Source organism: Neolamprologus brichardi, chromosome 8 (assembly GCF_056152115.1).
Source record: "Neolamprologus brichardi isolate AB-2024 chromosome 8, ASM5615211v1, whole genome shotgun sequence".
Classification (NCBI taxonomy): domain Eukaryota; kingdom Metazoa; phylum Chordata; class Actinopteri; order Cichliformes; family Cichlidae; genus Neolamprologus; species Neolamprologus brichardi.
This window is the reverse complement of record NC_142111.1, coordinates 5,284,579-5,301,980: the sequence shown is the minus strand read 5'-3', so window position 1 is coordinate 5,301,980 and position 17,402 is coordinate 5,284,579. Positions and strand designations below refer to the sequence as shown.

The 17,402-nt window shown below is 41.1% G+C and overlaps 1 protein-coding gene across 1 annotated transcript in view; it reads right to left on the bottom strand.

Annotated features, from left to right (window-relative positions):
* Positions 1–3,960: 3,960 nt before the first annotated feature.
* The window catches only part of spata20 (spermatogenesis associated 20), a 57,836-nt gene continuing 44,394 nt past the window's right edge, over positions 3,961–17,402 (bottom strand). Inside the window, exon 16 of the mRNA XM_006796999.2 lies at positions 3,961–4,833. Coding sequence (XP_006797062.1) covers positions 4,639–4,833 — 195 coding nt within the window. The 3' untranslated portion in view covers positions 3,961–4,638. The remainder of the gene's footprint in view (positions 4,834–17,402) is intronic.

The window sequence follows — 17,402 nt, the reverse complement described above, 5'->3', positions numbered from 1 at the left end:
AACAAAGTACCAGCCTGGGCTGATAAGCGGTACTGATTTTCTCCAGGAGGTTTAGGTCTTATCAGACAAGTTCCAGGGTTGTGATACCTGTTTTGACTGTCTCACACACACACACACACACACACACGCACACACACACACACACACACACACATGTTGATTCCATACTTCAGATATCTTAAGTGTTTTACACAGAATCACATAAACACACAATGCACGTATCTAATTATTTACAAGTGACAACAAGATTTTTATTTTTATTAAAGAGAAAGTTTTTTCTCAAAGATTTTCCTTTTAAACGAAGCATCTTAAACAGTTTGAGAAATTAAATATCCTGTAAGAGCACATCAGGAGTGGAGAGAAAACCTTAAGACTCGTGAGCTGGGTGACAGAAAGTACGCAACACCTCCCCCTCTGCTGAATGTTCCTCCTTTCCTCCAAGTTGGTGTGTTGCTGTTCCCGGCCCCCTGTGGCCTCATTATAACACAGACTGAAACACAGCAGCCATGTCTGATAGCAAGGACAACAGCACACGCACACACACACAGACACACATAACCTTAGAGAGCCTTGTTTTACAGACACTTGCTTTCATCTAAAACACAGATCGTTCCACACACTTAATGTCCGTTCAAAAACCAGAGCGGAGTCACGAAACACATGCACGCTAAATAATAAGGAATTATATAACAAGACAAATGCAGCTCTATAATTTTAGCTTCACTTCATTGTTTACATCCAACATCCAACCCACACAAAATGTAGGATATACATCAATTCTCTCTAAACATTTGGAAAATGCAAATCGCATTCAAAACAGGAAACGCAACTATGGCAGCAACGTACATCATCATATTTTCCAGCAGGATCTTTGAGATGGTTTCAGCTCTGCTTGGTCTTACTGTCTTCATGTTCATATCCAAACTTTTGTTTGCTATATAACCAAGCTTTTATCAGTGGAAAGGCATGTCACCTGCTCTAATAAACATTTTAGGAGGCTAGACTGGTTAAAAATATTTACAGGTTCACTGCTTTCCCTCTTGATTATTACAACTCTCTTTATATAGCATTTGGTTAAAAAACATACCAATAAAACACTCAATTTTAAATTGTTCCACAATGCAGCTCGACCCTTTTATTAAGTGGTTACAGACATGGAACCACTAACCACATGACGTTAACTTGTCTGTCATTTTGGATGCGTGACAATCATGGCAACAATGTAAGAGCCCCAGTCCTACAAACCTTTTTGTAGCCCTTTGCTAGCTCAGATTTTTACTGTTGCTAGGCTAGTTGTTAGCAATTATTTACAGATAAACATGAACATCTACAGTCAACTGTGGCAATCTGCTAGCAGCCTATTCCCAGTTCAAATCTAGAGGTGAAAGGGCTTTCTCCATTGCCGCCCCGAGACTCTGGAACAGTCTTCCCCCTTTTATAAAAGCCTCTTCCTCCTTGGAAGTTTTCAAATCGAATCTGAAGACCTTCCTGTTTTCCAAGGCTTTCAGATCTCTCTGACACCTCTTTTATTCTGTTTTAGCTGTTCTAGTCTTTTATCTCATTGGATGATGTTTGCATGTGTATACGTATACATGTATTTTATGTTCACGTATGTGTGCTTATGTGTGAATGTGTACATTTATGTATATGTATGTGCATATTTGCATGTACACATATTTTTTTACTAACATACATGGATGTCTTATAATGTTTTCATCTTATCTATTTTAACTCTTTTTATTATATTATCCCTCTGTTCAGCACTTTGGCCGACACTTGATGTCTTTTAAATGTGCTATATAAATAAAGGTGACTTGACTAGATAAGGACAAGGAGGTTTTTGCTGGAGTGAGAGACTCTCTAGGAAGCCTACAAGAACCACTGCCAAACAGTCGAGGAATATGCATTTTAAGCTAGCAACTGGTGGCTGTATCATGGCCAAAACAGCATGCAACTTTTGAGCAATGTGCATGACATCACGTGAACATTTTTGTTGGAAAAACCATTGTTGGCATGCAGAGCAGGAAGACATTTCTTGAGGTTGGCCACCAGGTGTGCATTCATTTCAGGTGAGATTTTGGCCAACTCCTCTTTACACAAACTTTAAATCCTTTCGTGGCTATCACTTAGCAACTTGAATCTCCCCCCAAAGATTTTCTATAGGATTGAGGTGTGGACACTGGCTAGCCTACTCCATGACTTTAATGGGCTTCTTCTTTAGTCATGTTAGAAGACCCATCTTCAGATTTTACGCCACATGCTGGTCCATTGGCCCCTTAATGCGGTGAAGTTGTCGTACCCTTGGTGGAAAAACAGCCCCGACTTTAGATGTTATTCCAGCTCCGTGCTTGACTGTGGGAATGGAGCTCTTTGTGTCATAACCGTTATGTAATGTGTTTTTCCTTCTGGATTTTTGGTCGATATTCTTTCTCTCTATTAAATTGAAACTGCCATAATAATTAGAGACTGTTCATTTCTTTGTGACTGAGCAAGTTAACAAATTCAGCAGGTGATCACATAATTATTTCCTCCCTCTGTATGTGCAGACTTAGAAACCAGTCTTTTTTTTGTGGATTTGCAACTAAATCTCATAAATTGTGATATATTATAGAAATTAAATTAAAAAGTGCAGATTAAGTATTTTTATTTAAAAATGAGTAAAATAACTTTCAAAAAACCGACTAGTAAAAGCCTTATTAAAACATCTCTTCCTTTATGTGCACAGCTGTATTACTGTGTCATGCCTTTTGCTTATGCACTCCATTTAGCCTCTTTCTACAAAGGTGCTGCTCAAAATTTACAAGTTTATCATTCATATCATGACTAAGATCTGAGGCATGCAGATTCAACTTCATAATTAGCGGGGCGCCAGGTTAGCTGGGGTCAAACACTAATCTCAGTGCTAATTAAAATTTAGCTTGTGCAGCTCATCAAAACAATTAGTGGAGAACAATAATGAGAGGAGTGATGGAAGGAGGGGGACTGTGTGTGCTTGTAGACCAGGATTCAATAAATGAGACGGAGGCTCCAACATGCTTTCAATGCCAATGGCACAGCAGTGGAATGGCCAGTGTGTATATGCCACCAAGACAGAGGGGTCCAATCCTGGGAGAAGATGAGAGGAACAGGAGGAGAAGGAAGCAAGCGAGAGAGAGAGCAGTGTGGAAATACATGAAAAGGAGCATCCAAATGTTTCAACAGAAAGAAAGCACAACCGCTCACAATCTGATAAGTTAAGAAAAGTGATGCTGGGACATTTCATTCAAATCTCTCTCCCTCTGCCTCATGTTCTTCCTCCCCACAGCCTTGTTTTCCTCTTGGCTACTTCTTCTTCCACAGAAGCAGCCGTCTGCCAATATGATCCCTCCTCAATCTTAAGGTGACACGAAAAAAAGGAGGGGAGGGCGGAGACTTGGCTGACAAAAGTACAGAGACAAAAGTAAACAAGTGCAGATGGTCTGCGTGTTGTTAAAGGACAGCGGTGGATGCGAGGTGAAGGACACGAATCTGCCGCCACCATTGCGGAAACTTCGCATTTCTCCTCTCGTCTTTTTCTTCTCGCTTTGCTTCCGCAGCCCAGAGGACTACCCTCAGAGACTTGCCTGCCTCGACATCGGCGGTCCATCTGTCTCCCTCACACACACGCAGTAATACACACACTCCCAAGTGTTTCACACAATGTTTACATTACATTCGCCCAGCCTACAGCGGGAAACAGACAGCAAGAGAATACACAACTGACGGCTTCTCTCTGTACGAGTATTTATAGTACAGAGAAAAAAAACGCCGCTGGGACAGACTCACTCACTCCTTCATGGAATTTCCCCATCTTGGACGTCACAGACAAAAACGAACACCACAAAAATGACACTTATTCTGGGCACCTTTATAGCTGCATTACATAACGCAGCACATTCAAACAAAACAGAAGCATCAATCCAAAAATCAAACACCCACTGCTTGTAGGAGAAATAGATTTATTATTCGGGGGTTGTGAATATACATGCTCTGTTTTTTTATGTCTAAAGATAAAGACAACATTCACAAGGCGGATCTTTTGTGCAACAGTTTCAGTAGACTCGCTCCTCACAGATAAAAGCATCATATGCAATGGTTTTTAAAATGTATGTACACGGTTACACACAAATCAACCGCCGCAAGGCAGGTCTCTACTGTCAAATCCGTGTGTCGTGAACACAGGAGCTGGAACGCATGCCGGAGAGGTCCCTCTGCAAAATGTTATCGGCCCAGTTCATTTAAAGGGCTCTCAGCTTATCCTCTATTAGGGATCTTCTGGGGTAACAGTAAAGCTACAACTTTTTGCAAAATTGCTACAGGTTTTTCAGATTGCCACTGTTGCTGTGCATGATTAGCTCATCCAAGCATTTCTACACATTGATTTGAATAAAAACCTGGAGCTGATATTTGAGGTAATACCTGGTATTGCTGATAAAGAACAGGCTGGAGTAACAGATGTGGAATGGCTAGCAGGACGACACCCTCAAGGTACCTTAGTCCTACCTCTACCAACATCAGCTGCTAAAGCACCGCCATCCAGTGATGGCAAAGCCTGACTCACTAGCCACATCCAACAAAAAAAGAACTAGACTCGAGCTGCAGGTCTGACAAGAGCAGCTGTCATTCTATCTGCGTGTCTGTAGCCCCGTCCAGGAGTAACCGGCGGAGCTCCTGTGGGTCGGTGACGGGCAGAGAGCACGTGAAGTCCTGACAGACATAGGCTGTGGCTACGCCACGCAGCTGCGACATGGAGGAGAGGACGGGCAGGCGCTGGCACAGGAAACTCTCCGTGTCCCCATCAGCGAGCATCAAGACCTGAAAGAGCCAAGCAAAAAGTATGTGGCATCAGATTACAAGGACAGAACAAGGTGCAGTAAACATTTCGTTGACCATAAATCAGTTCTCCATTATGATAACAATTATGCTTCAAGATTAGGATAACGTTTGAATATAGAAGCGTACGTGCTGAATCTCTAATTAACAAATCGGGATTAAGAGAGGTTAATTAAACTCAATCCAAGCTCCAGTTAAAATAGTTAACATCTCATCTCCAGCTAGTACTTGGTAGACCATCCTCTGTCTCAAACAAGCCACTTTAACTCCTATGTTCTTCGCTTTAAATCAGGCTTCTTTTGATTGGCCGCCCCTCATAGACAAAAGGTTTGAACAGCAGGTGGGTGTGGCTTCTATGCTGACATGTGCCTGATATGACCATATTAGTATGCTGCTCTCACTGACATCAAACAGAAGACATGCTGTTATGCTTGTAAATTAATAAAAGTGAATTGAGTTGAAGTATTGTGCATGTGCTCAAAGGCAGTGCTTTCAGTGAAGCTAGCCCCTCCTGTATGCTAATTCCTAATGCATACACACATTTTGTTTTAGCATCATGGAAAACTGGAATTCTGTGTGTGGGACACAGGAATTACAGCTGAGAAGCAGAAAAATCAAACGAGTGCTGGAACAGTAAATAGAAACCATTTGTTTTATTACGAACAAAAAAAAAGAAAGTCAGTTGTCGCCATTTGGCCAAGCGTGAAAATGGTTTGAGTAATTGGATTGTCATTTTTATGTTACTTCCATCTGTGTGGCAGCAGTCCAGTCACTAAAGAAGAGTGTTACTGTCCGGGAGAAAGATGTTCAGTGTAATTACATCTTTAAACCATTTCTGTGTCAACGCATCATCTCGGCACACAGCGCGGCCTCATGCTGATCATGATTGCTCTCTATTCCTTTAATACAGCTGTATTACTCCCATACACTCACCCAAAATAACCCTCCCAAAAACACCACATTCAAACGTGGGTCAGTGGCTGCTATGCTGTCATGCCCACACCAAGTCAAGAAATTATTGTGTGTGTGTCTGTGTGGGGGATACATGTGTGGTTCACCAGTCCTGCCTGCAGCAATGAAGCTTTAAAAAAAAGACAAAAACCCAAACAAATAATTTAAGTATGTATTCACAAGAATATGAATTTGGGCTTCAGGTCACCAGAGAGAGAAAAACCGGCTGCCTGTCTTTGTGCATGTCTGTGTGTCACTGCAGTGTTGGACAGGCAGCAGAGCGAAGTTAAAGAGAGCTGCCCTGTCTGGCCCCTGGGCGGTTTCCTGTCAGACACGTGTCATTTCCTCCTGGCCCTGCACCACCTCTGGTTCACAACTGAGCGAGAAATGACAATACAAACAAGGAGCGGAGGGAAAAGTGAGAAAAGGAAGGAGAAAGGAGACGAGATCGGACGACTGCAGGAGGGTAGAGGTGAAACTTCTTGAGTAGACTGACATGACCGTCGGTATAATAAGCTGACAACCAGAGGCAGTATAGGAAACAAACACTGGTTACAGGTTTGAATGATCGACAGAGTATCTGCAGTGTATAAACATCTAAGACAATTTTGAGCCAGGTAGGTTAAACCTCTGCACTGTTTTATCCACACAGCAGCTGAACTAAATCAGGTCTTGTTTGTTTTTCCAATAATAAATTGTACTTTTGCTAGTAAGAGAAATGACCACCTTATCCTTTAGCACAGCCTGAACTATTAGGAAAGCTTTCCTGTTGTTTGTTCAGGCAGTCTTCAGGAACATCTTGATGCATGCAAAATCATCCAGGTAAGGAAATTCCCCAAAGTAGTCTTATGGGTCTTCAGGAATAGTTCTCCAGACGTCCCCTTTCTCTTCTTTGGAGGTCGACTGCCTTTTGTTGTGTTCTTTGTCGAGATGCAACACTGCTTCAATAGTGCTGAGGTCCAGGCTCTGGGGAGGCCAATCCATGACTGACAGTGTTCGATAGTGTGCTTTTCTATCCAGATTCGCTGTTCCTGCACTGACCGTGTGTTTACACTGTCATGCTGAAAAATGCAGCCAAAATCTGAAAGTACTTTCCTAGATTGATAAATTGCATCAATTTTGACAAGTTCTCCAACAACAGCTCCAAACCATGACAGAGCCTCCACCGTGTCTTACAGATGGCTGTAGACACTCACTATTGTACATCGTTGCTGACTTCCTGCCGACATTGGTTTAGTCCTGTTAGTCCAGTTCTTGTGTAATGTGGGATACCTCAGCCTTTTCTCCCAGTTTCCCTTCCTTCAGAATGTCTTCTTGACAGCCACCATTTGACAGAGACCATTGTGCTGAATGCTCAGTAAACAACTGATGCATCTCTCTGATATTGTGTCAGGTTTTTAATAGATTTTTCCTAATTGTTAAGGACATCACTTTCATATACTGATACAATTCACAGAGATGTATAATTCCTAGATGATGCATCTTAATGAGTCCAGTTACCCTCCGACACCTCCCTTTTGCACAACTACATGGTTGACAATAAATATCATTCCCATCAGAGTCAGCTGTACTTTGCATTTAGTCCAAATTTGCTAACATGCTCAACTCTAATGGCAAACCTGTCAAACACAAACCTGCTAATCATCAGCATTACCCAGCTGCTGAGCTCCTTAAATGCTGCTGTGCTGCAGTACTAACTCTTAGAGCTGCTAGCAAAGCAGTTAATAAAAAGATCTAAACACTGTTTTTGTATCAGTGATAAAACAACATTAATATATCAGAACTGATCTGGGAATATTAGAAATCATGCCATCCCTTCACAGAGTACATAATGATCAGTAGGAAGTATGGATTAAACAAAATAATGATACAGTAAAATATCACGGTCCTTCATCTTCCTATGGGTTACCCAGTGGCTAGAAACATCCATATATTGCACACATTGCATACAGCAATGTGAAGCACATTAATCAACTTCACACATTATTAACACTGATTAATAATGCTAACACACACACTGACACTGCACTGCAATATACAGTATAGATATAAACAGAAATCCTGCTCTTTGCCTTTCAGATGTATGTTTTTGGTCTTCTATCTACAGCTGTTTTGACACAGTCATCAATAATGTATTGTTATTATTCCTGTTAATTCAACCTGTAGTATGCAAGTGCACGTGGGGGTGTGTAGGACATGTTAATGTGAGCTTATCCGTATACTGTGATCCACTCCGTACAATAACACTGCATCCTGTTACATGTCCACATGTACAGGTGGCTGTAATAAACTAGAGCACACAGGTACTCCCGATCCTGCTTTCATCCCTAATTGTTCTTTAGTCATTAGACAAAATTGTCTGCTGGAGGAGACTCTCCTCTTCTGTAAGCGTGCCAGCCAGCACTCACCCGGGCCACCATGCGGAACTGTTTGCATCCTCTTCACCCCGTCTCAATGAGCCTTCTCATTCAATGGCTGTCTCAGAGCTCCCCGAGTGCTCCACTCAGCCATTTAGATGCTCATTTGTGCAGATAGCCATCTGCACTTCAAAAGCCAAAAACGATCAATAGATTACGCCGCTCAAATACTGATATTGAAAACTGTATCTGCTGTGTTGAACTACTTCTGTGTCTATTACTAAATATGCTGTGTGGTAAAGAAAATTCTTCCTTAAGGGGAGCATGAAAGGATGCTGCCCACATCTTCTCAAAATTCATGCAGGCTTACGTGTTTGAAGAAGCTCAGATGATAAATAATTTTGGCACTAAAAAACAGAAAACTGTGGAAACATCACACTGAGCACCGGAGAGAGCTGTCTACAAACATTTTTGGGCATTAAATCAGGGGAAGACTGGGAAGAAGCATGATGGAGTGTGTTCATATTGGTGTGACCGTTGTCATAGCGACCAGAGGAGGATTTCCCTGCCAAACTGAACCTTTTCCACCCTGACTTGATTCTTCTTTTGGCTTGTCAGCTTCATGCCGTCCCTCCCTGGGTCCAGACCACATCCAGCCACGTGGGCTCAACTTAAAGGTCGCTCAGTAGTCTGTCTGTGTCACAACAACACGATCTGCACAGACCCCTCGGTGCTGGAAACGACCTGTGCGTGTGTGTGTGTGTGTGTGTGTGTGTGTGTGTGTGTGTGTGTGTGTGTGTGTGTGAGTGAAGCTGAAACAAAGAAACAGAGACAGACAGAGATCCAGATTACGTGTGAATGTACACACGAAGGCTTGTGGATGTGACGGACTGAATGCAAAGTCTGTGTGTGTGTGTGAAGCTGTAGCAGACAGCACAGTTGGCTACACATGAGAGTGCAAACTCCCACAGGGTTAATCCCCTCATACTGGGCAACCCTGAAACAAATACACACACACACACACACACACACACACACACACACCTCCCACCCGTTAAATGTCCCTACACTGACAGCTCCCTCCCACTCTACATCTCTCATTCTGCCAAAGCAGAAGAGCTCAGACACTTAAAAAGAACATGCCGTACCTGTGCTGACAGCAACTCACAAACACACACGCAGCTTCGGAAATCATTTTATCATATAACCCACTTAGCATGCGCACAACTTGGGGGCTAAACTCACACAATGATCGCATCGAATGCGTGCTTTCAGGAGCCGCTGTCACACCTGAGGAAGAGCAATCACAGTTCTACACGCAGTCAAGCGTGAAGAGAATTACTTCCCCCATCACTCTCACTTTTGTTTTGTCCAACTTGCACGCACACACGCACACACGCACACACACGCACACATGCATGCATGCTCACTGTGTCCTGTTCAGTCATCACTGCAACCTGACATCTGGACTTCTGCCCCAGGACAGAAACAGACAAATTCACGCTTTTACGTACATTCTGTGACAGTGTGCTGCTCATATCACCAGTCATCCAGTGACTTTAACTTTACCTTTGGGTTCATTTATTTATCTTTTCAACAAGAGAGAAGGATGAGAGGAGGTGAGTGTGCCAGAAAGAAAACTGGACAGGAGACATTTGAGAGGAAGGAGAAGGTCAGAGAAACGGGAACGGATTCGGCTGATTTGGGAGCATTAAGCGGGATTGAGCTAAAACTCTTCACAGAGATCAAAATCTGCCTTTTACTACACTTGACGGCAGCTTAACTATATAATATCCAGAACACGTAACACAACACTTCAACTAAGTGCACATTTTAATGCAAGGCTTAATATTCAGTTTAAACTCAGACTCCAAATATGATCACCTACACCACATTAAAAGCAAGAATCTGGAAGCCTTCCTTATCCTTCCAAAAACAGTTATGACCCACAAGGGCTCTGACGAGGATCTGAGGCTTTCCTGTGGATTCAAATTTTGGACCGCCTCATATTTGAGGTGTTTCATCTTCTTCAAGCTAACGCTTAACAGTTTTTACAGTGTGGAGTTCCCACTGTCCTGCTCAGGAAGACCACTGCTGTCAAAGGAAGGGTGTGTTAAATGTGCAGAAATGTTTAGGTGGGTGGCAGTGGTGGGGGTGTAAATCAGCTTATCATGTGCCAAAGTTTTCACAGCAGGTTACTGAAATGTGACAATATCATTGATGTTCTCCTACGAATAAAGACATAAGGAAAAAAACTACAAAATGTAAGCCTGCGCGCACACACACACACACACACACACACAAACACACACAAACACACACAAACACACACACACACTTGCCGTCTGACCTGAGTTAGAATGAGTGGGCGAGCCTGTTCTGGCAGTGTGTTCTGTCTTTTGTCAAGCTGGGCATCAGTTTTCAGCTGCTGACAGTCTCTACAGGACCCTCTTCACTAAATCAAACTGTGTCTGCAGCGAGATGTGAGAATGCCTTGGGATCTGAGCAGAATTAACAGCCTCTCTCTTCAATCAGGCCCTGACACCTACGGCACACTTCATCAGCTTCTGTTGTGTTTAAGATGAAAGAAGATTCTCATTTTTTAATGTCGTAAAAGTCACGCCAAGTTAGAAATGCTAAAGCGATAAAATCTGACATATGAGTGATACAAGGACGAGGCCAGTAGTCTGAAATATCCCAGATATACAGGCGGGTGACTAATGAAGGAAAAAGACTTGAACCCTTGACCCCTGTATGGAGAGGATCTGCTGGCTCTGTTATGCTGGGGTGGGGGTCTGTCTCCTTAGATGGATTGATGACTGTAAATCCATACAAAGATGTTCTGAGGAATCACCTTTACCTTTTTGGAAGAATGTCATTCATTACTCCAGTAACATTTCAGTGATTGGGTGATCTTTCTGGAGGAACAGTGGAGCAGATCTGGTTGTATGGAAAAACCCAATCAAAGGTCCTCCCTTACTAATGTAACGGGGAACATTATATCAAAAACATCACAAAATACATAAGTGTCCTACTTCAAATTTAATGAAGAATGTTAAGCACGGCTCCACAACACGGGTGGAGAATCATCCTGGTGCTACACGTTTGAAACGGCAACGGTTAGTTTTAGTTTGGTTAATATTAGAACCACCAAGAGGGTCATTTATGTAGCTGTGTATAAAACCCATCATCTCATACTTCAAGACTTATCCAGTGTTTTAGTGCTGGCTAAAATGACAAATTATTACAAACACCTCTACTTAAAGCCAAGAGAATTTGACCCCCAACAGAAATCACTGTAAAAATGCTGCACTTTACATTTACAGCACACCTGCATTGTCGACACATGAGCAAGAAACAGCTAGATGTGATTGATAGATGAATACACAGGGCACTGTAGTTAGATAAAAGATGAATGGTTACTGCGGTGCTGACCCGGGGCAGAATGGAGTAGAGCCGAGTGTGGCTGGAAGTGTAGAGCATTGGGCAGATTTCTACTGTCAGAGCAGAGAGTCCAAAGTAGTAATCAGAGCAAAAAAAGTGAAATACGCAGCAGATCAGCTGAACTGATTTCAGGCCTGAGGAGCAAAGCTGAGGAGGGCTGAGGACTGAGGTGGAGCAATGTGGGTGGTGGTGAATGAGAGAGGCTACAAGTCCACTGAAGGAAAAGCAGACATGACAAACTTTCACTGTTTTACCTTTATAATAATTCATTTATTAAAATTAACGTAATATTTTGCTGTTGCAACAACTGGTTTATCAGTGAGCGCTCTGTTTTCGATCCTGTCTTTATATTAATTACATTCAGTTTCCAATTCAATTCAATTGAAGTTTATCTATATAGCACGAATTCACAACAAAAGCCGCCTCAAGGCGATTTTTATTGTAGGGTAAAGACCCAACAATAAGAGAGACAAAACCTCAACAACCAGACGGCCCCATTTCAACAGGAGCAGAACCAGGCTCAGGTAGGGGCGGCCATCTGCTGTGACCAGTTTAATTTTACATTAAATAAAAAAGTTTTAAACTTAATTAAAATAAAACATGTCTTAAATTAAAATAAGTAAACTGTCATGTTTATTGCTGCCACAAAAAGTTAAACACATTTGGACAGTGAAGGAATGTCAGGATTCTTGCTCAGAAAAAGGATCAACATGCTCTGAAGCCAGAGCACAAAAACCTTTTTTGTAACAAAAAAACCAAAAAAAAACAAAACTCGATTTCTGCTGTCCCTGTATCGATACATTATTAGCAAACAAAATATCACGATACCACACAGTATCGATTTTTTCCCCCACCCCTAGTAAAAATATGTGAAGAGTAAAAAAGGTGAGCGGAGAAGAAGTGCACAGGCTGTATCCCAATTCAGGGTCTGCAGCCTTAAAGTACGCAGCCTCAACGATCCTCAAGGGCCGCGTACTCAAAGACCGCTAAGGCCGGAAGTGCGAGGCTTGTGAAATGGGACGGTCTAGCCTCCATTGCGCTGCCCAGGTTGCCTAGCAACCATGATACTAACAGCTGGAAACGTTTCATACAGCTTTGTTTGACAGAAATGAAGGAGAAAATCTTTTGTTCATTTGTTTGTTTGTAAGCTTTGATCATTCTCTGTAAGATTAAGGTCAGCTATTGAACGGCGTATATTTTAAAGTAAAGGCTGTAAAACCAAGTTAGTACAAACATCACTTATGTCACATAACTTTGGCGACATGTGGCCAACAGTAATGTTTTAAAATTACCGCCGCGCTATGCATTCTGGGATATGTTGGGCCACGAAGTCTACACCGCCACGTCCTTAAAATTCAGGGAAATTAAGGACGCATTTGAGGGCCGCATTTCGAGCAGCCTTTGAATTGGGACAGTCTTCGTCACGTCGCGGTGACGTAATCGGCCTTAAAATGCGGCCTTTAAGGCTGCAGACCCTGAATTGGGATACAGCCACAGTGTATCCTATTAAGTCCTTCAGCATTCTGAGCCTGAAGCAGCATAGCTAGAAGATGGTTCAGGGACATCTGATCTAGCCCCAACTACAAGCTCTATCAACAAAACCTAATCTTGAAAATAGAGAGGGTGTCACACTGGGAGCTGGTTCCATGGGAGAGGAGCTGACAGCTGAAGGCTCTACTTTTAGAAACTCTGGGAACCACGAGTAAACCTGCAGAGTGAAGTGCTCTGTTAGGATCATGTGCATGTATGACGGGACCTGATTATTCAAGATGTTGTATGTGACGAGAAGGATTTTGAATTCAATTCTGGATTTAACAGGGAGCCAATGACAAGAAACTAATATGGGAGAAAACAGAAACAAGGAAAATGAACTCTCATCCTCTCAAAGCTGGGGGCTTTTTAGGGAATTATTAGATCGATAAAACCTGATAATAACAAACATCAATAGTCCAGTGTAGAGATAATCAGTCCAACATATTTGTTTATGTGTGTACTGAAGAACATATCCTGATCAAAAGTGTACTGAAGGTTATTCTAATATACTGTAAATTATTATGATATTTATAGATTAAACAAAGCATATTGTGGTGAACTTTACCTGCTCAAATCAGTATCAACTTACATCAACACTATCAATCAGAATACTACAGATGTCTGCAAATTATTATTATATAATAATAATTATAATAAAAATATTATATTATCATAATCTGCCTTTGTCAATACTCAATATCTACTCATAAGAAAAGTTTACATTCTGTTTTGCTTTTGCAAAAGAAGAAAAAATAATAGAGATGAACTTTTTTTTTAAAACAAAAGAAATCTAGATGTAGTCAGATAATTAGACTAATTTAATCCTTGACAGAGAGCTTGGCTCTTGTTTCAGGTGGCTTTACACTCAGGGTCACTGGAAGGCAGATGAACAGTACATCTGTGCCCCTGAGAACCACTAGCCACTAACTGGATGTGTGAGATGAAAGACTGCTGGACTCCATCTGAGGTGTTTCATTAGCTCTCAGTCGTACAGTGGGCCAGAATTAGAAATAAGGTCTAAAATTTTGCTTCTTTCTAATTCACTATGGGAAACTGTGAATTTCAGCACGTGTATGGATACTAGCTCTGTGTGTGAAAGATTGATCAGCTAGAGCATATTTATATGTCTTTTAATTTCAGCACAAAATGAACAAAGTGAGTTTTCAATTATTTTTCTTAGCCTTTCCAACAACACCATTCTGTTTACAGGACATCTTTGTATACTGAGATTTTAGCTTCATACTCCTGTGTAAAAAATATGAGCAGAACTGAATTATTCAAGCGTTATTAACCCTCTTGGGTCCAGGGTATAATTGGCGGTTTTTGACTACTTTTGATTTTACTTCTATATTTCACCTTTAAAAACTGTTCATCTTGCTTTGTTTGGTATCATTCTCTTCAGCACAGCCCTCATACCTCATATCCGGTGTCACTCCTAAAACTTACCCCCTCTTCCTAAACAACCAAATGCCACATATAATTTTGTAATTTGTTGACATGGTACACTTTAACACCAATAGGAGGGGTGTTTTTGTTTAAAATTTTTTTTTTTAAATATTTTATTTATATATATAAATAAATATATTATTTTTTAATATTAAGCCTTGCATTTCCAGGTAAATGACGCTCCGCAACGTGGTGACGTCATTCGGGGCGACTGGAATCGATAAGGGAATCGTTTGCAAAAATGGCAAAGCCAAGGAATTGAAACAGTGGGAACTGGTTCTCAACAAGAACCGGTTATTGATACCCATTCCTATTGCTAGCGCTATCCTTAGAAAACGCTGTTTATACCGTTTCTTCCCGCTGGAAATACCACTGTTTTATTCAGACACAAACATAGCGTGTATTTTTTTTTTATCATAACTCTGGTTTTACATGGCCTATAGGGATGGGTATTGATAAGATTTTCACGATTCCGATTCCATTTTCGATTCTGTTTAACGATTCGATTCTTTATCGATTCTCTTATCGATTCTTTTTTAAAAAGGAGAACACTAAGGTCTAATAGCTTAGAACTTTGTTTTATATCTTCTCTTTGAACAAGATAGAAATTTAGGAGTAACATGGCCTTACAAACCCAACAGTGAGATCTTAAGAGATCCACAGCCTACGGCTCTTCAATGGGGTGTCACAGGGTCCCCAGGAAAAAAAATTGTAAATGTAAAATAATAAAATAAATATTCTTCTGTAGCAATAACAAAGTATAACATCAATTATTCTGTAGCAATTACACAAGAATATCCAGTAATGTCCCTGCCTACAATTAAACACATTCACTTACCGAAAATCATCTGCTGTGGCAAATGGGTTCAAGCCTTTGACCACAAACTGAGTCACTGCTCGGTGACATTCGTCTATCCTGGCCTGAAAGGAGACGCTAACAGTAGACTGCAGTGAGAACTGCCAGCATCTGAGCCAGACTCTGTCTGTCTCTCTCATCATGGTCATCTAAATGCACAGTAATGGCAGGTTTTGTAATAAGGCAGATCGCGCTAACATAATATGCACTGTTAGTTGATTATTTACCTGCCGCATTAACGGGAAAGGCCGTGCAAACGTTACCGCTGCTGCTGGGTTGAGATTCACGAGTCCGGAGCGGAATTAAAAACACGACATTCATTTAAGGTTATCGTGTGTTTTGTGAGCAAATGCTTTTGTATATTTGTAGTGTTTCCTCCCTTAAATGGAATATCTACTTTGCAAGTATTGCAAGTTGCCCTGTTGTCATCCATTCTCGTAAAGCAAAACCAAACTTTTGAGCGTTTGAGCCGCTTAGGCGCCATGTTTCCTGCCAGGTAAATGACGCTCCGCAACGTGGTGACGTCATTCGGGGCGACTGGAATCGATAAGGGAATCGTTTGCAAAAATGGCAAACAATTCCAAGGAATTGAAACACTGGGAACCGGTTCTCAACAAGAACCGGTTTTCGATACCCATCCCTAATGGCCTATCAACACAATTTAAAAACTGGTATATAGTTTGAGTCCACACTTTTGACACAAGTTGAAATGGAGGCTGTGCATCGTTGCATCTTGTTGCTGTGTTGTCTTAAATTGGTCATGTGATTTTGACGCACTGGCGCATCCATCGAACCCAGAGGGTTAAAGAAAATAACTATTAATTTCTAACTTTAGTACTAATAACTACTTTATTCTTCTTGCAACTTCACAAAAAATGACTGTTTTAATTTTATATAGCTATTTTAATGTCTAATCAAGTATGTCAAACATAAGGCCCAGGGTCCACAATCAGCCCAGCAAGGACAGCAAGCAAGGAAAATATGAAGAGGCCAGAAAGTTTTATAAGTTATACAACTTCTCCTGCTGATAAAAATCTTCTCTATAGCCATTCTTACTACACCAAAGTAGTTAAGTAACAGATAAACAATTAAATGACAGAAAAGTTCCTGTTTTTTTTACTTTCTACCATAGAAGTTTCAGTTAAAACAAACTTTCATCAATCAATAAGCTGTAAGTTCTATAAATATGGGACAGTCTGGGCAGTGAGCTGCCAGAATCCTTTCTGTAATTTTAGACATTTATCGTGTAGAAAAACTGAAATTGAACTTCTTTATTTTATAGTAAGATGTCTCAGGAATTAAATGTGTAGTTAAATGTCTTTACACTGACAAAAAGTGGAGTTTCACTCGGCGATCAAAGTGGCCTTCAATGGAAAATGAGTTTGACATCCCTGGTCTAAATGCTCTTTTATATCCTCTTACGCTGCTTTTGTAAATTACCTTTGATGTCTTTTGAAACTTTATGTAAAGCACTTTGAATAGCCTTGCTGTTAAAATGTGCTAAAGAAATAAACTTGCCATGCCTACTCGATAGAATGGTTACAAGGTTCAGATACTAGATACCATTCATCAGTTTCAGATAAGAGATCCAAGTGAAAACTACATGATACTGGCTGAGGCAGATGAAGAAGTACACCAGTACAGGAAGGAGACACAGGCAGCCAACAAGAACAAAATCCAAATTGTTGCTTTGAAAATAAATTATCTGAAAGAGACAGACTAGGACTGAACTGCTTGTAGAGAATTTGAATGCAGTTCGGAGTAATGTTGATGCAGGATGTTCTTCAACACAGTTCTCCAGTAAATGCAAATTGATTCTTGGCATTGTCAATGAACAAAATGCTCAGAACTGCTTTCCTTCCTTTGACTGCCAGGGAGATGTTGGCTCAGCTTAGAGTGCTTCCAACTATTTATGGGCGCACAAACTGTTTCGTTAAAACAGTTTTCTACTGTTCCTTTCAAAA